This window comes from Camelus dromedarius, chromosome 12 (assembly GCF_036321535.1).
Source record: "Camelus dromedarius isolate mCamDro1 chromosome 12, mCamDro1.pat, whole genome shotgun sequence".
Classification (NCBI taxonomy): domain Eukaryota; kingdom Metazoa; phylum Chordata; class Mammalia; order Artiodactyla; family Camelidae; genus Camelus; species Camelus dromedarius.
The window spans coordinates 60,786,155-60,807,979 of record NC_087447.1 but is presented as its reverse complement, the minus strand read 5'-3'; the positions used below and the strand labels follow the sequence as shown (position 1 = coordinate 60,807,979).

Sequence of the window (21,825 nt, the reverse complement as noted above, 5' to 3'; positions counted from 1 at the left end):
CAATGGGAGACTGGAAAATATTGTAGATTAACAATGACTTCTATCTGGGTGATATTTTTCAAGCAAATATGTAGTTATGCATTTTTAAAAACATATGAAAAATAAGTTGATTTTGTTTTAACTGATCATATTCAATCTCATTGTCTCTTCAAGGAAATCATTATTTTGGATGTTTTATTGTAAATAGGCCAGAATTTTGAGGCCATTGACACACTTGATTTCTAAAGGCAACCTCTAAATTTTTTTAAAATAGATTTTTAAACTTTTTTAGAGCAGTTTTAAGTTCATAGCAAAATTGAGTGGAAATAAGGGGATTCCCATAACCTGCCTGCCGCCCCCCCCCCCACATGCACAGCCTCCCCCACAAGCAACATTCTGCACTGAAGAGGTACATTTGTTACAGTCAATGAAACTACATTGACACATTATCACCAAATCCATGGTGTGCATTAGGGCTTACTTGTTGCTATGCATCCTATGAGTTTGAATAAATGTTTACTGACATGTATCCACCTTCATAGTATATACAGAGTGTTTTCACTGCCCTGAAAGTTGTCTGTGCTCCACCCTCCCTCCCCCAACCACTGGTAACCACTGATATTTTTACTGTCTCCATAGTTTTGCCATTTCCAGAATGTCATAAAGTGGGAATCATACAGCATGTAGCCGTTTCAGATTGGCTTTTTTCACTTAGTAGTATGCAGTAGGATTCCTCCGCATCTTTTTGTGGCTTGTTAGCACCTTTCTTTTCAGTACTGGTAACATTCCGTTGTCTGGATGTACCATGGTTTATTTTTCCCTGCACCTACTGAAGGACATCTTGGTGGCCTCCATGTTTTACCAATTATGAATAAAGCTGCTGCAAACATCCGTGTACAGGTTTTTGGTAGGGTTATTTTCTACTCCTTTGTGCAAATAACAGAGAGACTGCTGGACAAAAGCATGTTTGGTTTTGTAAGAACCGCCAAACTGTCTTCCCAAGCGGCTGTACCATGTCGCATTCCCACCAGCAATGAACAAGAGTTTGTTCCTCCACATCCTTGCCAACATTTGGCATAAGTTTTCTTCTCCTTCATATTTTATATGGCAGTCAGCACTTGTTAATAGATTATTATTTAAAGAAATAGATTAAGATAAACAGTATTATAGTCAGAGATTGTTGTGTTTGTTTTTTAAATCAGGAAATCCCCGCTGTATTTACCGGAGAGGAAGACCTGCGCTGGGAGCACCCTCCCGCCGCTCGCCTGCCCCCTGCCGGCCGCACCTCGCCTGGGACATTGCCCTGCGCGGGCGTCTCCCTGGGGTTCCCTGTGCCTGCGGGACGCGCTGGGAAAGGAGCCCGCCTGGAGCCTCGCCCAGGAAGAGCAGAAAGGCACGCGGAACCCTCAGGGTTTAGGCGCCGGCAGAGCTAGATAAGGGAGCCCGAGCTGAGGTCGCAGCCACAAAGGTCTGGCGAATCCCCGCCAATTTAATGGTCCCGCGCCTCTGCTTCCAGTATCAAATATCTCCAGGACACGCAGACACCGCCCACAGACCCGACCTCTGTTCTGACACTCGAATCATCTCAGTCCCGCGTCCAGTGTCCTAAGGGACATCCGGGACTCCTTGGCACCTCCAGGCACTTGGGGACAAAAAGATTTCTGGGCTCCTTAAGAGCATCCCGTTTCACATCCTGGAAAATGACTGTCCTCCGTGGCCATCCACGTCCTCCTAATTCCCTTCCCTGCGTCGGGGACCCCTGGCCCGACAGAAGTTAAGATCTTTCCCAGGCCGGCGTGGGATCTGGCACGCTGAAGGGGCGGCACGCATCCCTCGCGTAGCTCCTGGGATCCGGGTGTCCCGAGCGCTGCCGCGCCCAGCGCTCCTCCCTCGGGCGGGCACCCACTGACCCCTGCGATGGCCCTGGACGCTCCCAGCCGCCGCTGGAACACCTTCTCCTGAAAATGTACGCCTTCTTCTGAGAGGGAGGGTTTCTTGGGAAGGAGGCGGCTCCAGGCAGCGATGATGCCAGAACCTGGGCAGAGCCTAAGCTCCCACGGGGACTCCATGCAGCGCCCTTGAACCCGAGGAGAGGCTGGGGCTGGGAGTCTCCAGACCTGCAGAAGGGTCTGAGGGCAGCCCTCTTTTCTCACCTCTGCTCAGGGGCCAGGACTTCTGGGCTGGAGGGGTTCACCTGAACGGCTTTTGCCTGATCCGTGGACATTAAGTCTTTATTTACTATCTTTGATTCAATATTTTTCTGTAGCACCACTTACATTTTTTACTAGACACATTGATTTTTTAACAGAAAAAAATCATAGTTATTGTGAAAAGATAGAATTCCTTGATATTTTAAAAGGTAGCAATCAATACAGTGAAAACTTTCTAAACAGGTAAAGAATAAATACAAATAATCGAATCGATTTAAGAAAAGCATACAATATCAAATTCATGAAAGAGGAGACAAATTGTTCATAGTAAGACCGTCTGAAATAAATTTATCTTTATATATTCTTAAGATAATGATATTTACTTCTTTATGAAAAAAGACGTCTCATGTAGAAATGTGCTCAAATTTTACATAACCCAAATTCATTTAACTCATTTCCAGGCTCTGACATTTTTAAGTCATTTTGGACAAAACTTGCTACTTTGTCTTTACTCTTTCATGCATTTTCTTATTAAGTAATTTATAGCAACGAGTTCTGGAATTAGGGGTTTCATATAGGGGAGCCATGAGGCCATAACTTCAATCCAAACAACTATTTTTTCATCAGTAGAATTCCTGACATAGTCATCTAATTTAAAAATTCCATGTCTTTAAAAAAAATTCCATGTCAGATTATTTCTATGAAGCCCAGATTAAGAGTCTGCCCAAACTGCCCCTCGAATACACTCCTTGTCCTCTCCTGGTTGTCGACAGGAGATCCAAGTCACTAGTCAGCGCCAGAGAGTTGTTGTGCAAAGGGCCTTGGACGTGGGACGAGATGGAGCCCTATTTGCAGGCTTGTGGGCTAGGCCGCCTCCACCCCAGGAGGGAGGAGGTGGCGGTGCGCCCCTGAGCCAGTGGATTCCAGGTCGGATTTGAATCCATACCAGTTGGAAAAGGAGGTGCTGATTTACAGATCGAGGCCTTTTGACCTTTTCTCTTGCTCTGGCGAGATGCAGACCCGCACCCTCCACTGATGCTTTGCGCTTCCGCAGTCAACAAGGATGTCTTAGCCTTGGGGGGAATGGGACCCTCCAGGCCCGGGCAGGCGCCGGGTAATCCTCGCCAAATCCTGGCTGCTTCTGTAGGTTTTGTGGTGGTTCAATTGATTTTATCAAAAATGACGCATCCTGCCTGAGATCCCTTTTTCATCCACGCACTCCTCTTTCACAAACACAAAAAGGAGTGCGCAGAAAAATGCAGCGTTCCCTTTAATCCTGGAGCTGTGGATGAACGAGGGAGGCAGCCGCTGCTCAGTAAACGTTCCAACCCCATCCCTGTCCCTCAAGCCCTTCATTGTGCCATTTGAGCTGTACCCTCCCCGCTGTTTCTAATCTAACCCATTCTTACTGTTATAAGCTCTCTCCTGAAATTACCTATCTTGCATGCTGTCTACATGTTTCATAAAAGCCTTTAACATACTAATCATAGTTATTTTAAATTCTTTGGTAGTTCTAACATTTGTGTTGTATCCAAATCTGGCCCTGAAGACTGCTTTGTCTGTCCAAACTGAAATTTTTTTTGCCATATGATATGTCTCATACTTTTTTGTTGAACCCCTGACTATTATATATGACAACAGAAACTGACCCCGGGGCCGGAGAGGGGGGTTTCTAGATTACGACTGTGGTTTAATAAGCGTTACTGACGTCGCCCAAAGTGCCCTCATTTGTACTTTCCTCTCGTGCCCTTTCACTTCCCCTCTCAGACCTTTCATTTGGTGTGGACCCAGATGACCAGGAACAGGCCACAAACCTGACCAAGGTCTTGGGAATTCTAATAGCTGAGGGGGCTCCTATCCTGCTGACTTCTAGAATGGGGAGGATCAATTGAACCTCACTGTGTTTAACTTCATTTTACCTTCAGGGGATATATTGGTTGCATTATTTTTTTTTTTAAGTGGTGAGAGTGTTAACTATGTACAGTTGTCTTTTCTATTTTATTTAAAAAAAAGTAATCTCTTTTTATTATGTTGGGTAGGATATATGCACTTTTCATTTGCTATCTGAACTTGCTAGAGATGAAAACATACATCAGTGTGGAGATCCAGCCAAATGCATGAACACAAAGCACAGAGGACTCGCCTTCCAGAGAGTCCCTGTCAAACTCAAGGGCAGTGTAGAATTCTCTTCTCCCTCCAGTGATCTGGCTAAATCCTATTCCTCCCTTAGTCCTCAGTTTACCGAATAGATTAGGTCAATTAGAATATGACCATCTCTCCATCTTTTGCTCTAAGAGAAAGTTGGTTGGGGAATAATCTGGGGATTAAATTTATTTCTATGCAGTTGTAGTAGAAAAGAAACAACTAGACTTTCAGATATTTGCTTAGGGATTAGTAAGCAATCTAACAACACCCTCGTCTTTGGGAGGGTCCAAGAATTGCTACGTGCTTCAAAGTTTTGTATTGATTTTGGCACTGGCCAAAATGGAATAAATTCTCCATAGTCTATCTCACCTGCAGATTACAGCTGAAAACTCTGAACTGACCATAAAAAGTAACCATGAGAAGACTGTGAAAAATTAAAAATAGAAGGTAAAACGAGGAGAGAAGTTAAGACTTGAGTAATTACCCACAATGGAGGTGAGTTTCGTGGAATTATTTTTCTTCTCTTTCCCGGCATTGGCTGAATCAAAGGGAAACTCCACGCTCTCATCCGTTCAGCATGAGCTTTACAGCAAAAACTCAAACACAAACCCCCAGTGTCTCACCAGAGGACTAACCAGAGGGTCCTGCCAACAAAAAAGTGGGGGAGGAAGTCATTTTTTTTCTTTTTATGTTTTTTTCCTTTTTTCTCTTCCAGCCTTGCCCCAAAAGATCAGCCACAGTCACAAAGGTGCAGTGAGTGGCAACAGGGAAACGGCAGGCGTGGTAGCTTTGGCACGGGCACCTGTCCCCAGAGAGAGCCCCTTTTTCAGGCCAGAGGAACTGGAGAAACAGGTCCCCTGTTGTCCAAAGTGTGTTCTGTCTCTGCTTGGACTTGGGGACATTCACAGTCCCAGGCCAGAAAGTGGCTTTACCTCTGGGAGAATCTCTGGTTTTCACGGCTTGCTTACACATCATTAGGAGAAACCAGAGAAGCCTGTAATGGGCTGCATTTTCCCCACGGGTGGGATGATACCCGCCCCCACCCTGGTGCTCTCACAGGTCCTGTCCTGTGAGGATTCTTCACTCTGGATGGTGGGGACTATTCCTACTACTTCTTTGGGGTGGTTCCTTCCTTAATCTTGGATGTTTTCCTCACAAGCATTCGCTGATCTGTACTCAGACGTGGGTCCCAGCTGGGGGGCCCCCTGCACAGCGGCTCTCTCTGTGACACTCTCCCGTCAACTGGTACGCAGCCCTGGGACCTCCAGCCACCCCGACTTTCCAGAACTTCTAACCCCGAGGAGTTGAGGAGTCAACGCAGGGAGGCCACTGGGCTCTGTCTGGGCTCCCCATCCCTGTGTGGAGTCTGGAGGTCTGCAGGCAGTGAACTGGGACCGTCACTGGGCTCCGCTCCGCTGGCCCCTCTCTCTCTAAGCTGACTCTCCTGTCAAATGTCTGACCACTGTTGTTTCATGCATCACATTTCTGAGTTTTCCTTGTTTAAGGTAGAAGAGCAAATCCCATCCCTGCTGCTTCATTTTTGTTCAAAACAGAAGCCTGAGAGGATTTTATTAAGTTGCAGATTTGATTCTGTTAATATATATACAGCTATTCATTTCACTTACTTCTATCTTCAGTGAGATTTAGCAGTGTGTATCTCTCAATGAATTTACCCATGTCATCTAAACTCTCCAGTTTGTCAGCATTGGCCTTTGGTAGATATTCGTTTTGCTGAATAAATTATGTCAGCCACATTTTGATGGTGTTGGGGTGGGGGCTTCCATCTGAGTTCCCAGAAACTAAACTCTAAGCCCTTGTTGCACCGTAAGGCATGGGCCCCACCAAAGGGTGATGTGGGGTGAGTGTGTCCCCTCCATCCCATCCCCATGGCAGGAAGTCCCCAGTGGAAAGTGGAAAGAGAAGCTCTTCTGGGTGATTACTAAGCACAAATCTAACTCCGAAGAGGAGGAATCCCATGACCTTTGAGACAAACGTGTCAGTGGTGGGTCAGAAGGAAGAGGGGTCAGAGAGCTCCAGGATCATGGTGACTGTGGTCCATCAGGACCCTGCCTCCCCAGGTGTCCTCCTCCTCCGAGGGCTAAGGACGCCGGCGTTGAGTCCCCCTCACTCGTGTGGGTCCACTGTTTTAGAAGCCTGCAATCAGGACTGCCAAGCACTACCCATGCCTCTGGATAAAAGCTTTCCTGATTCCTCTGAGCACTGTTACCCCTGGTAACACCTAAGCACTGCCCTACACAGGAAGGAACTTGAAAGGCTCTCTTGGGTATCACTGGCCTTTCTCCCCACTGTGCCCCAAGTACCAGAAACCAGATGCCCCCAGGCACCATCGCTTTGAAGACGAATACAACCTACAGGCTTCAAAACGTGCTCAGTGCCAGCCACCTTACTTACCTCATTACTTCCCCCACTGTGATGGGCCGAGGAGCCTGCAGGCTTGACCCAGCATTCAACACAGTGCTGGGCTACTGTGGTGGCTGGGGCTTCATGAGGTGCAATCCATGGTCCCGCGTGTGTCCAGCATAAGACGCTGTACTAAAAGCCAATGAGGCCAGAACAAGGGAAAAAATATTTTAACAGGTAATTGAAAAGTGGGAAGGTGGACACTAACTCCTCCAGTTTCCCTGCTGCATTTGCCTGAATTAGGGGCAGGGGAAAGCAAAGCCAGGAAGCTTCAGCTCCTACTTTACACCCTGTTGGATGCAGTGCCTTTGAAGGACCCCATGGCCACCGGGCTCCCAGTAGAAGTCTCACTGACACCAGGGCGTCGCCCTTTCTCCAGGATCTGGTACTCCAGGGGCTCTCCATCCTCTGCCCACCCTTCTTTCTCAGGGCAAGTTGGGGCAGCTTCTGTCCAGTGCACCCAAGCCCCATCCCCAAACTTCACAGCCCTCCAGACCTGCTCTGCCCAGCAGGTGATCGGCATGTATTTCCCAGCATTTGCAGAGCCCAGGAGCAAAGAGGGAACACCAGGGCTCCTGGGCTGCAGGGTTGATTTATTTGGTTTATTGTGATTATACTGATTTACAATGTTAACAGATTTTTATTAAATACTTAATAGATATAAGACTATGTATGGAATATGTATAAATTAGGAATAAAGCATTGCCCTTGACTCTCAAACCCCATGTGTGCCCCTTCCTGTTCCCATCTCGCCGCTATGAGCGTCAGCTCCCTGGCAGTTTGTTCTGTTTCATGCACTTGCTTTCCTTTATCACTTTACATCTGTGTTTCTAACCCTCAATAATATATTCTACAGTTTTGCAGGCTTGGAATTTATAGAACTATCATATTCTGTGTATTCTTCTGTGATTTCCATTTTTTCCTCAACATTACCTTTCTGAGATTGATCAGATTTCTGGTATGTAGTAAAGTTTATTAATTTTCATTACACTATGTTTTTGTGATTAAAAAAAATTTCCCAGCTTTACTGAGATATAATTGACAAATAAATATGTATATTTAAAGTGTATAATGTGATGATTTATATATATATGTATATATACACACACTGTGAAATGATTACCATGATCAAGTTAATTAACATATCCATCACCTCACATATTTACCTTTTATGTACTTGCGTATGGTAAAACTCAACATTTACTCTCTTAGCACATTTCAAGTGTTAGAGTCACCCTGCTGTCCATCAGATCCTCAGAACTTGTTCATCTTGTATCTGAAAGTTTGTACCCTTTGGCCAGCATCTCCCCATTTCCCATACACCCTAGCCCCTGGAAATCACATTCAATTCTCTGTTCCCATGAGTTTGACTTTTTTTTTTTTTTAATTCAACGTATAATTATACTACGTGGTGTTTGTATCTTTCTGTCTGTCTTATTTCACTTAATGTGATGCCCTCAAGGTACATTCATGTTGTTGCAAATGGCAGGACTTCCTTGTTGTTTAGAAAACACACACACTGAGGTTGCTCCCATGTCTTGGCTATTGTGAATGTCGCCGCAGTGACTACTGAGGGTGACGGCATCTTTTCTCAATATCAATTTTAATTCCCAGGAAGTGGGCTTGCTGGGTCACACTGTAGCTTAATTTTTAATTTTTTAAGAAACCACCAAACTATTTTCCATAATGGCTGTACTGATTTTTATTTCTACCAACAGTGTATAAGTTTTCCCTTTTCTCCACACCCTCACTAGTATTTGTTATCTCTTACTGTTTTGTTAATAGCCAGCCTGACAAGCTGATATGTCACTTTGGTTTTGATTTGCATTTCCCTACTAATTAGTCATGCTGAGCACCGTTTTGTGTACCTGACCATTTGTATATCTTATTTGGAAAACTATCCATTCAGATTCTTTGCTCCATTTTTCAATTGGGTAATTTGTGTTTTTTGCTGTTCAGTTCTATGAGTTTCTTATATATTTGGATATTAACCCCTTTTGAGATTTATGTTTTACAAATATTTCGTCCCCTTTGGTAGACTGCTTTTTCATTTTACCCATTGTTTTCTTTGCAGTTCAGAAGCTTTGAGTTTAATGTATCTTGTTTGTTTTTTACTTTTTTTTGTCTGTGTTTTTGGTATCATATCTAAAAAATCATTGCCAAGACATCAATCATTTCCCTTTGATTTCTATGGTCATTTTCTCCTTCTTTGTGCCAATGGACCATGGCTTAGTTGTCACAGTGTCCTGAGGTCATAAAAATCTGAGAATTATCCTTGATAGTTTTACCCATAAAAGAACACTTCTCTAAAGTACTATTTACAATAGCCAAGACATGGAAACAACCTTAATTTTCCATTGACAGATGACTGTATAAAGGAGATGAGCTATTATATATACGATGGAATACTACTCAGCCATAAAAAATAATGAAATAATGCCATTTGTGGCAACATAAATGGGCTAGAGATTATCACACTAAGTGAAGTAAGTCTGACAGAGGACAAATATCACATGATATCACTTATATGTGAAACCTAAAAAAAAATGATATAAATGAGCTTATTTACAAAACAGAAGCAGACTCACAGACCTAGAAAACAAATATATGGTTACCAAAGAGGGAAAGGGAGGGGAGGGATAAATTAGGAGTTTGGGATTAGCAGAACTACTATATATAAAATATATAAACAACAAGTTCCTACTGTATAGCACAGGGAACTATATTCAGTATCTCGTAATAGCCTATAATGAAAAAGAATATGAAAAGGCATATATATGATTTTTTGGATTTGAGGTTCCTCTTTCCATTGTAGTGCCTCTCAGCCACCTCTAAAAGCTTTTCATCCAGCTGTAATCCTGTATCTGATCATCTGGTTCCTCTCTAGTCTGTGTTCTCTTGCTCTCTTTGCAAATCGGGCCCTTATACAATACTTATTATTTGGGAAAGGTTGCTTTCATTGAAAGATGGAATAAAAGTTAGGTATTTCTGGCTTAGTGAACTGCCTCTTCTTCCTGGATATTTAGAGAAACTGGCTTTAATTCTTGAGAAATTAAAAACATGACAAAAATGGTTCTGTGATGAATACCTCTCTAAAGGCAATACTTATAACTTCCTTGAAATTTTAGCTGCTTAGTTGTTTTATTTGCTCATGGAAGTGACACTGTACGAGTTCCTTTCTGTACTCGTCAAAATTAGTTTATTGTATAATAAATTCTATTATTCTTCCTGGTTTCTGAATAGCCCAAACTGTCTTTTTCCAGTAGCATTCGACTTTCTTTCTTTCTTTTTTATTTTTTAACATTTTTTATGGACTTATAATCATTTTACAATGTTAGCATTCAATTTTCTTACTGTTCATTTTACCTCATTTCTTATCCACTCGTCTACAAATCCAAGTGTTCTCTCCTGAAACCCGGTTCACTAGGAATTTTGTGCGAAATGGAGGCTGTGATGAGAAAGGAAGGGAATGAAGAGCAACAGGGAGTATTTGTGGAGAGCTTCTGTCTCATCCTTCCAAGAAATATAGTTTCTTTCTGTCATGATCTCTAATTCTCTGGGGGCAGCGGGGCGGGGGATGTTGACTCTTCCTTTTTGCATTGGCCTGATGTTTGCTCATTAGAGGCCCCCTTTTAGCTAGCACTTAATTTTTAAAAATCACCCTGGTGCACTACACAGGATGTCCGGGCAGCTGGTTGTCATGACAACTCCCCGGGCTCACGCTTCCTCTGCCTCTTCCCTCTGCCCCACGGAAGCCCACACGGGACGGGGCATGGACCCGATTCACAAGCTTGTCTTCACTTATCTAGATATTGACTGAGGTCACTCTGCTCCTTAATAAATAGAAACATTTGGCTAAGAACCATTCACCTGGATTTTGTCTGAAACCTAGTGACATTTTCCCCTTACACTTCTCTAATTCTGAGGGATTCATGTCCTACTGGTCATGTAATTCCCTGACCTACCTTAATAGTATTGGTTCAAGTTCTGGCTCTTTTCACAGATTCAGATCAGCTGCAACTACTCAGGTCATGTAGATTCAGATACAAAATAATTCCTTTCTTTGATTTCAACAATGTCACACAAAAATGCTTGTTACACATCACATCCAACTGTTTCCCAATTCTTTCCAGTAATTCTTTCCAGTGATTCCTGCTGCAGCAGAAAGGCTGATCTCCCCAAACATCATCCTTGGATACCTAGGAATTCTATGACACTGGTTTTATGACTGTGATAAACCTCATGATTCTGAAATTCTCAAGGAATGTTTTATCAGGTTCCGGACTAATATCCACTAATAAGAGATAAAACATTTAGTCTAAAGAATTATAATCTCAAAGAACTGAGTAACCAAAAAAACAAAAACAAAAGCAAAAACAGAAACAAAAAAGGTTTTCCTAGAGCTCTTTTTTTTTCCTGGATTCACCCCAAGACCAAAAGAAGGCCCCAGTCTCTAAACTGCACAGCATACGCTCACAGAAAACCCCAGGAGACCCTCTCCTTCTAGTCAGAGGACCAGAAAAGAGGCCCCTGCAAACAGAAAAGTGTGTTGGGTCGGGGGGTGGGGGGGAAGGGGGGTGCCTCATGTTTTTTCTTGTTTTCTCTCCAATGCCTGACCCAAGGCCAGGCCTAATCAGGAAGCCGAACCACGTGGGAACAGCAAGATGGTACTAGTCAGGGGAGGGTACAGCTCAAGTGATAGAGTGAATGCTTAGTATGCGTGAGGGTCTGGGTTCAAGCCCAGTACCTCCATTAAACAAGTAAATCTAATTTTCTTCCCCTCCCCCTCAGAAAGAACTAAAAAAAAATTTTTTTTAAGAGATGGCACTAGTTCAATTTCCCATTTCCTATGTCATTCTTTTTGCCTAGTATGTAATTCACTCAGAGTGAGGCTGGGCCATATAGTTTTCCACTATAATTCACTCTTCATCTTGTAAATAGGATTACAAGGGTATATTCAGTTACGAAAGACTGGCATAGGCAAATAATGAACTTACTCCTAAAAGTAACTAAAAATAGGTAATAAATAAGAAGTGATTATTTCTGAAACTAATTAATAAGCAAATAATAAAAGGAGAAAGAATACCCAGTCTCTGTTTCTGTAAGTCAGCCTAGTTCGGTGTTTCTCAAATGCTAGCAGTCATCAGAATTACCTGGAATGACCGACAAACCACAATTTTCAGGCCCCACTTACATAACTTTGAATCAGTAGGTCTTGGGTGTGAGTCCAGGATTTGATTTCTAACAAGGTTCAGGTGGTCCTGCTGCTATTGGAGCTGGAACCAAACTCTGAGAACCACTGGCCAAGGTCATGTCTTTATTCCATATTGTCCTCAACTAGGATCTTCTTACATAAATATACTAAGTTTAAAAATTTGCCCCGCTCTCTTTATTAGTGACATTTATTGGCATTTAAAAACAAAAAGAGGGTATAGTTCAGTGGTAGGGGGCATGCTTAGCATACACGAGGTCCTGGGTTCAATCCCCAGTACCTCCACTAAAAAAAAAAAAAAAAGACAATTATATGAAGTATAAACTTAGGCCAGTGTAAGGGAGTGGCATTTGAAGACAAACTTGAAGGGTAAATAGCGTGGGGTGGGTGGAGATCCTGAAGTGGGAAGGAGCTTGATACTTATCAGCACGTGGCTGAAAAGAGCCATTGGATCGAAGAAAGGGCAAGAAACAACACTGAGGATGTCGGTGCAGGAGCAGCCTTTCATGCTGGACCTACGTGGCCTTTAGTGTTGTCTGCAGCGATGGTCTGAGGGCAGACCCTCAGCGGATGACAGATTCAGAGCTCACTCCTCGGCACGAAGCTCTCAGGGATGCCCTGCGCCCAGCTTAGACCTATCCCGTTTGAGAATCAGTCAACTCCCTCTGCAGAAAAAGAAACCGACCTAACATCTTGTACGGAATTGTCTTCGGTGGGCTATTCCGTACTATGTTTTAGTTCTGTCATAGTTTAGTTGTGACTGTGAATAGGTGACTGTGAAGTAAGAACAAACATAACTGCCTAGAAATAAAACGAGAGGGAATTAGTGTTTGTAGAAGGAGCAGAGGGAGCACTTGAAAAGAGAGCCAAGCACCATATGGGGGGTACCAAGACCCCGGAAAGTTTAAGGGGACAATATAAAAATTGTCACGGCCAGTACTTTTAATTTTATGTGCATACAAGCCTTTTGTGATTTTTAATTGCTGAAATAAACGAAATAGCACCGTATTGTATCTGCAGCTGGGAGAACTCTGAGTGGTTGCAGCTAACTCAGTCTCTGATAAGTTCGAGAACCTGAACTAATTCTGTTAAGGTGGGAGGCCTTCTGTGTCCAAGAAAAGATGAATCCCACAGACTTAGCACAAATGTTATGGAGGTCACTGGACTTAGAACATTATCTGCACGGAGCATTTGGAGCCAAACAATTCTGTTTCTTAAGGAGCAGAGTGACTCCCATTAATACCAGGGTAACTGAAGGAACAGTTGTGTATCTGCACTGTGTACTGTCCTGCGGGAGCTGCTGTGGCGTAAAGTGAAACAAGCAAGAAAGAGCAGAACCTCGTGAGTTCCCATGAGAAGCAGCAGCTCTGACATCAGCTGTCCTCTGTGCCCAGGGAATTAACGCTGGTCCTTAAAATTTAAATACTAGCCATACTATCAGTGGGTCTCTAATTTGCAAAAGACCAATATACAAAGGAAGAGTCAACACTTTCCTCCAAGAATCATTTACTAGGAAGGATAAGAGACACACCAGAAAGATTACCCCATTATTGAATAATAATTATGAAGGAAGAAAACACGAAGGAATATAACTACTGCCAATAGGATCTGATTTGACCAATAATATTGGGTGATACAAGTCTTAAAAAAAAAAAAAAGGGATGCCCCTTACATATTACATTCTACAATAGAAAAGTGAGAGATGGAGGATCCTATTCTATGGTTTTTATAATCCACTTACAGTACATGTGATTGAATCCTGCTGATGAAATTACGGAAATATGACTTTAAGCCAAGACCTAATCTGTGTTTCAAAAGAGGCTAGGCAGAGGTTTCTTTCTCCTTAGCATCAAACAAAAGATCACAGGGAAAAAATAGTTCTGTAAATAGGACCCATAATTCTCAATTATTTTAAGCAGTGTTTTCACAAGTGGCAATCTCCACAGAGAGGGGAGAAGGGAGAAGAGGTATAATTCAGTGATATATTCTCTTTCTATTCAAGGAGTAACATACAGATCCTTGTGCTAGAGTTAAGATCTTATTGTTTTAAATATTGTTATTTACACTTTCTCTATAAAGCTATAAATTTCACAATACAGGTAGCCATGCATGAAAAAAGTCAGTGCAGCACTAGATAATTTTTATACATCTTTTTCTTCTTACTGATAGAGGCAAGAGTCTCACGGTCCCGCTGTCTCCTTTGGGTGTTAAGTATAGTACTTGGAGGCACAGAAAACAGGGTGGAGAAAATGAAGAGCTAGCCACTATCAGTGTAGGTCACCCTGTTTTATCAATTTCCTAGGGTTCCCACAACAAATTACAACAAATTGGACAGCTTAAAACCAATGTATTCTCTGACAGTTCTGGAGGCTGGAAATAAAGGTGTTGGCAGAGCCACAGTCCCCTCAAAGACTCTGAAAGATCCTTCTTTGTCTGTTCCAGTGTCTGGTGGCTCCTGCATTCCTTAATTTGTGGCAACTTAACTTTAATTTCTGCCTCTTCACATGGCCTTTTTTCCTGCATCTAAAATAACCACTTCCTTCTCTCATCAGAACATCAGTCAGTAAATTGAGGACCCACCCTCCACCCAGCATGATCTCATTGTGACATCCTCAATTTGATTACATCTGCAAAGACTCTATTTCTAAAATAGGTCACATTTAGAGGTACTGAGTGTTGGAATTTGGACATAATGTGTTTGGCGGTGGGGGGTCCACTTTTAACCCAATACTCCATCCAATGGATGAAAGATTGTTGTCTGAAAATCTTGAGGTTTCAGTTTTTACTGAGGGTATTAAAAACCTCAATTTTTTTTTCTTTGCTGTATATGTAGATTCTATGCAGCAGGGACAGAAGTTGTTGAAGCAAGGCTTCAGATGTGCCAGGTTTTGCCCAATGAAGTCCTTAGCATTCTTTTCTAGATCTAGAATTACTGGGTCAGAGGCAAACATATTTTTAAAAATAATTTTAATGCAAATTTGCAAAATAGCCTCTATTAACCTCATACAACATAACAATAGTATGTGAGGGTATACATTTCTTGCTAACATTAATATTGAGTATTATCATTTTTTATTTTCGCCAATTCAATAGTTTAATAATGTTTAATATTCATAGTAATAGTTTAATTCACTTATTTGCTTTCTAAAGGAACTGAATAACTTCGTTAATGTAATGAATGTTCTTCATTTTCAAAAATAGTGAACCTGCAAAAGTTTAATCTGAATTGGTATTATAAACATAAAAATGCAACATTTATTGATTCCCTTAATTAACTGTTACAGATAAAGCACACTAAAACTGATTGTAACTATAAGCATCTACATATTATTTATGTGAGTTATATGAGGGTATGCATGTGACAGTATATTCTAATAAAAATAGCTTTTCTTTTCCAGGAGCAGTTCATTCTCATTACCAAAAGATTATCAAATATACTGAGAGAGAAGATACTTTTTTTTTTAAATCCCAACAAGTTACTATGGAAATCAACAAGTGTTTTAACAACCCCCACCCCCCTTCCAACAGCCATATATTTCAGTACATGATTTTGGCTTTGCCTGTGTAAATCCATAACTAAAAATGTGTATTCAAATTTAAGTCATGTTTATTTATTGTTTTATAAAGCTAAATACTTAAATATTTCACTGATTTAGTTTTTCCAAGTAATATCCTATTGTTAGATACTGTCACTTAATTACCATTTGGAAACTATATTTATATATAAATTTTGAATGTGAGGAAGCCAATTAAGAAAAAAATGAAGGCTAATATTGTCACACATGCTTTGGTCAAATAAGGAATCATACTTTTGACCAGTTTGGGTTTAATCAAATTGCTTTCAACAAAATTACCTGAAATTTTTTAAATGTAATGCTCATATTTAATCACCCTAAATTCAGAATTAAATCAGCCAAGGATGCCAGACTTCTGGGCCTCTATTTCTCATGTTTTCAAACTACCTACAATAATCATTCATATTTTGATCTCTTCCATAGAATGGCAGGAACTCATCAGAACTGAAGGGATTTAAATGGCCATTCTAAACACGTTATTAGATCCTAGATCCTAGTGAAAAAAGGGCAGAAACTGTCAAGAAATGGGAGGATGCATATTCATATACCATACTGAAGTATACTCAAATATGGGGGAAATTGGAGTAGAATGTGGGACCCTCAAAAACAGATATGAATGTGCCATGTGGGTATTATAAAAATCAATGGTGAAGACAAACCAGCCGTAGGGGACTTTGGTAGTGGGCTGTTTATACAGATTAGGAAAGGTATTAATCCAATCAATGCTGAATAGGTGTATCCAAGGGAACTGCAGAAACCTAATCAGGGTGGGGCTTTAAGTACAGCAACTGGGAAGCAGTGCTTCTTCCATCTAGAGGCATGTGGCATTGACTGGTCTGTGGAAAGCACTGGAAGTTACAGCTGCTGACCCATCCAGAGAAAACAGAACCCCTGAACCCACTGGATGGATTTTCCTACCTGGATCCATTAGACCAATTTTAGACTTTTCTGGTGAGTATGGGTTCTGAGTAGATGAATTCATATTTCTTTCTCTTAAAAATAAAAAAATTTTTAATTGCACTGTCAGCAGACTTCAGCATTTCTGAAGCAGATGAAATATTCCTAGTTAATAAAAATTATGTAATTACTTTCAGTTCACTGTGGATCTGTAGAATTTTAATATCTACAATTGTTTGACATTTATAAATGAAAATGCATGTTTCTGTTAGCTTATGATTTATTTGGTGTAGAAGTAGACCGTGAATTTTTGGATGGGAAATCCTAGATATAATACAATTGGCATGATACCTAAAACTTGATTGGGAAACTGTTGTAGAATGTGAAGAGTAGTATTTCCTCAGGAAAGGTTGGGTCTTTAAAGTGCCCGGTAACAATCCAGAAACTGATGGTGGCTGTGAAAATGTAACACTGGTGACACAGTGAGTATCCAAAAGCAGAGGAAATTCTGCCCTCACTCTGATCTAGATGCGGGAATTTTGATTCCTTTCAGTCATTTACATTAGATGACACAGGTTTTTATTCTAGCTTGGCATTTACATATTTGCAAAAGTGAAAACACTTTTGATAGTATAGTCAATCTGATATGATTGGGAGTATATTGATCTCCTGGTCTAAGTAGTAGATACTCTATATTTAAGTCACTTAAATGCAAAGGTGTTAATATCAAAGAGAAGAAAAAATTCAATTGTTAAAATTCTCAGAACTGAAGGTTGTAGTTAAGGAAAGATTAATATAATGCTAATAAATTATTTTTATTGGGGTTAGGTGGGAGTTAAGTTTTTTTGTAGAATAAAGTAGAATATTAAACTACTTCTGTTTAGGATAGATATACTGTGTTGTGTGTGTATGTGTGTGTCATATCATTGGTTCTCAGTTGTCCTATCAATGACTGGTAAGAAGACTACTTTGAGAATGAGGGCAGAAGACAAAATGCAGAGAAGAGCTTCCCCCTGCCAGCTCCTAAAGCAACTGCCCATTTCGCCATAATGGCTGTTTTCTATTGATACCCTATTTGTTCATATCTGTGAGCTTCTGATGAGAGATATATTTTCTTTATTTTTATATCTTTATCAGAACAGAGAGCTCCTGTCTTACTCTATACGACTGTACTTAGTATACGTTAATATAAATAATGTATATTGGCTTGACCAGAAATGAGGTATCAGGTCTTTAACTCCTTGGCTCTTACCATATACATATTTATACTTCTCTTCCCTTCATTTTCCCGTTGTACTTCTGTTATGTGTGTTAGATGAATTGTATCAGTTACTAACTTTTGATTTTAAAAAAAGATGTAGCTCAGCCAGAAGGTGTACTGTGAGTACATTTCCTTTTTCGTATAACATTTCTTCAGTTTACGTAGTTCTCTGGCTTTCTCTAAACCTATCACACACTCAACTTCAGACTCTCTGAACTGAAAAGCTCTTCTCAGGATCTATACATACATCAGTAATCCCTGAATTTCATCTACAAGTTGTTTGTCCCATTCAGTTCAGCTTCTCGTTGTTACAAGACTTCAGGGACCTCAGCTCCTCATAGGTTTCCTTCATTAGGCTGATAACACTGCTTGTACCCTCTTGTTAAAATCTCTTGAGCTATCTGTGACAAATTGTTTCTTGCTTTCCCCACTAATGGCATCTGTTTGAAAACACTTAAAATTCAACTGTATTTTCCTCATCTTTTACTGAGTTTTAGTTTCTGCTCTGTTTCATCTAATACAACATGTTAATAGATCATATACTATTTAAGATCGCCTTTGTTTCCTAAATAGTTCTTTTTAAGGTCTTTTCTTTTAATATCATTTTTACCACCTCCGTAATTTAGGTAAGTACCAGAAATCCTCTTAATGTTTTTAGCTTCCTCACCTACGTCCTGGGGTAATAATAAGTGTAAAACATTTGGGAAAAGTACCAGGCTCATAAAAGTGCCCCGTCAACAACAACCCAACTGTATTTCTATCTTCATTGCTTCAAACACATCATCTTATCTTTCAGAGAAATAGGAAAGAGAGCAAATCCTCCTCTCTAGATTCAGATTTCAGATATTCCACTTATTTGTAAAGGCAATTTTTATCTAATTTCCCACTTTCTTCCTGGTTAGCATATGTCTGAGCTGGCTTGGTCTTAAAATAGAAGAATAGCCTAAGAGACTGTTCAAGGAGTATTTGGAGCAAGATCTTATTCATGTACCCTAGATATCAGATTAGAAAAGATCGCTTTTTTTCTACCCAACTAATTGGATAAATGTACATGAGGAAACTGGATGTTGTAATTAGTTCTTCTACTTGTTTAAGTTCTAGTAAGTACCAGGTGTTTTTTGGGGAGTGTTCTGAGGGGGTGTTACTTTCAGTGTGTCTTAAAGACTGGTAAAGTTAACCAAATAAATACTGCAAATGTTCTGTAGTTCTTATTAAATTCTTGCTATTTAAAGGCAGAAAAATTATGGTTGAGTAGAATGTATTTATTCTACTCAACATGGTCCAGAAAAATCTATAAATCGGCCATATACTTAAGGTTCCAGTTTTCATGACTACCCCGTAAAGCGCTCACAGCTGGATGCAAGTCTGCAGGGTCTCCTTGGCTTGTCTCATTTCTATTTCTAGCTCCTCAATTGCACATTCAGTCCATGGACATCTGGACTCATCTTAGAAAGTAGGCATGCTCGGGAACCCTATGAAGTGTTACTGTTTCAGAGAAGTTCAGATTCACAGTAAAATTGAGCAGAAAATACTGCGAGTTCCCATATAACCCCTCCCGCCTCCCAGTAAACTACACCGTTTCCCCCATTATCACATACTGTGCCGGAGTGGTATATGTGTAACAGTTAGTGAACTCACACTGACTCTTCATTATCACTCAAAGTCCGTAGTTTTGCATTAGTGTTCATGCTTGGTGTTGTATATTCTATAAGCTGTGACTGAAGTATAATGATGTTATAACATACAGAGGAGTTACACTGCGATAAACATCTTTCTGATCGCCTATTCATCCATACCCCCAACCCAACCCCTGGCAACCAAAGATCATATTACTGTCTCTGTATTTCCCTTTTCCCAAAATGTCATATGGTTGGACTCCTGAAATACGTAGACTTTTCAAATTAGCTTATTTCACTTAGTGATATGCATTTAAGTTTACCCCATGTCTCTTGCTGGATGGATCACTTTTTTTTTAAGCACTGAATTTTATCCTATTATCCGGATGTACACATTTATAATTCCATTCACCTACTGAAAAACATCTTGGTTGCTTTCACGTTTTGATAATTATGAATAAGACTGCTATAAACATCCCTGTGTAGCTATTTGTATGGATGCAGGTTTTGGACTCCTGTGGGTAAATACGGAAGAGCATGATAACCGGATTGTGTGGGCAGAGGATAACTAGTTTTGTAAGAAACGGTCGTATTTTTTTCCAAAATGTCTGCACCATTTGCGTTCTCATTAACAATGAATTAAAGAGTTTCTGTTTCCTCCACGCACTCACCAATATTTGGTGATGTCACCTTTTGGGATTTTGGCCATTCTAATAGACGTGTTATGGTATCTCGCTGCTGTTTTAAAGTCCTTTCCTTTTCAGGCATTTATCTTTCATTTTAACCTTTTAATTTACCATCATTTTCTCTTCTCCTTTGCCTCTGGAGTGAGTAGCCAGTCATTTGTTTTGCTCATTTGTAGCTAAAACACGCTGTGATGAGATTGACTGAAAGGCATGTTGGGATGGAGCCTGAGGATTTTTAATTATGCAAGAGAAACTTCTTAATGCTCAACTCAGAAATCTGGCCAGTTTTCATCTACATTTTTAAGGGCAAGCTGAATGACAGACAAGACGTATCCCCAGGGGGTGTGTTTCTTGCATGTATCACATGCGAGAGTAACTTTCCCTTTCTTTCTCCTCAGAATCACACACACTACAGGACCTCCAGAAATAACATCTGCTGAGTCTTGAGAGTGAAGGACTTTGATTGAATATTTCTGAGGCGTCTGAACTGCTGGGACCATACGGGTGTCTCAAAGACCTAGAAATGGTGTTGCCCAATGGCAAAGATGACTGGTCCAAAGAAGACATTGTGAGGTTACTGGAATATATGGAGAATAACGTTCCATCCGATGACAGGCACACGTTCAAGACAACCCAGGCACTGATGGACTGGGAAAAAGTAGCGTTTAAAGGTTATTCTGGGGAAATGTGCAAACTCAAATGGCTAGAGATTTCTTACAACTTGAGAAAGTTTCGCACTTTGTCAGAGCTAATTGTGGAAGCAAAGGAAAATGTTAACAATACCCATAAAGGCAGAAAACACAAGAAGCACCCTGATTTACCCAAGAGGCCCCTGACAGCTTACCTCCGCTTTTTCAAGGAGATGCGGCCCCAGTACTCCCAAAAATACCCCAAGCTGAGCAACCAGGAGCTGACCAAGGTTCTGTCAGAGGAATACAAGAAGCTGCCAGAACAGACGAAACTGAAATACATTCAAGATTTCCAGAAGGAGAAACAGGAGTTTGACGATAAACTGGCTCAATTCAGGGAACGCCACCCTGATCTAGTCCAGAATGCCAAGAAGTCTGATGTCCCCAAAAGAAGCCAAGTCAAAGTTGAAAGGAAGTTTCAGGGAAATGTACGAAAGGTGAAGTCTCCCCCAGGAAACTATTTATCCATGAAGAGGAAATTCCCCGGCGAGCCCCCGAAGCCCCCCATGAATGGATATCACAAGTTCCACCAGGATTTGTGGTCGAGCAGGGAGCTTCAGGAGGTGCCCCTGAGGGAGCGCATGGTGGAGATCAGTAGGCGCTGGCAGCGTGTCCCACAGAGACAGAAGGAGCATTATAAGGAACAGGCTGAGCAGCTGCAGAAACAGTACAAGGTGGACCTTGATCTCTGGCTCAAGAGTCTGTCTCCTGAAGAATATGTTGCTTACAGAGAGGCCACCTATACCAAGCGTAGGAACATGATCCCGCCGGGAGGCCCCAGCTCCAAGAGTAGAAGGAAGGATCTGCAGTCCCCATCAGCAGAGAATGGGCAAGAAGGCCTTGGAGAGGACCAGGAGCTTCAGGCTCAAGAGACAGAATCATCAGACTCCAGAGGAGAAAATTCTCATGACTCATGGAGATCAGAAGAAAACAAGGAAGATGGGGAAGAGGAGGAAGGCAGTAACTCCTCAGACCACAGCAGTGGGGATGAAGATGAAGACAGTGAGGTTGACATCTGTGGCTCCAACTCATCTTCCTAAGGGGGATTCTTCCTCCCTTCCTTCCTTTCCTTTCCTCCCTTCCTTCCTTTCCTTTCCTCCCTTCCTACCTTTCCTCCCTTCCTTCCTTCCGCCCTTCCTTCCTCCCTCCCTCCCTTCCTTCCTTCCCTCTTCTCCTCCATATAAAGCAGGACAG

At 41.3% G+C, this 21,825-nt stretch overlaps 1 protein-coding gene and 1 long non-coding RNA gene across 2 annotated transcripts in view; one reads left to right on the top strand and one right to left on the bottom strand.

The window, feature by feature from the left end:
- Positions 1–6,692: 6,692 nt before the first annotated feature.
- LOC116155413 (uncharacterized) overlaps positions 6,693–21,825 on the bottom strand; it is a 33,087-nt gene continuing 17,954 nt past the window's right edge. The window contains exon 3 of the long non-coding RNA XR_010383254.1: positions 6,693–6,822. This is a non-coding gene — a long non-coding RNA (uncharacterized LOC116155413). The remainder of the gene's footprint in view (positions 6,823–21,825) is intronic.
- Positions 17,328–21,671, top strand: UBTFL1 (upstream binding transcription factor like 1). The gene is made up of 2 exons (XM_010979475.3): positions 17,328–17,334; positions 20,458–21,671. Exons 1-2 carry the CDS (start codon positions 17,328–17,330, stop codon positions 21,669–21,671), a joined length of 1,221 nt encoding a protein of 406 aa, XP_010977777.3.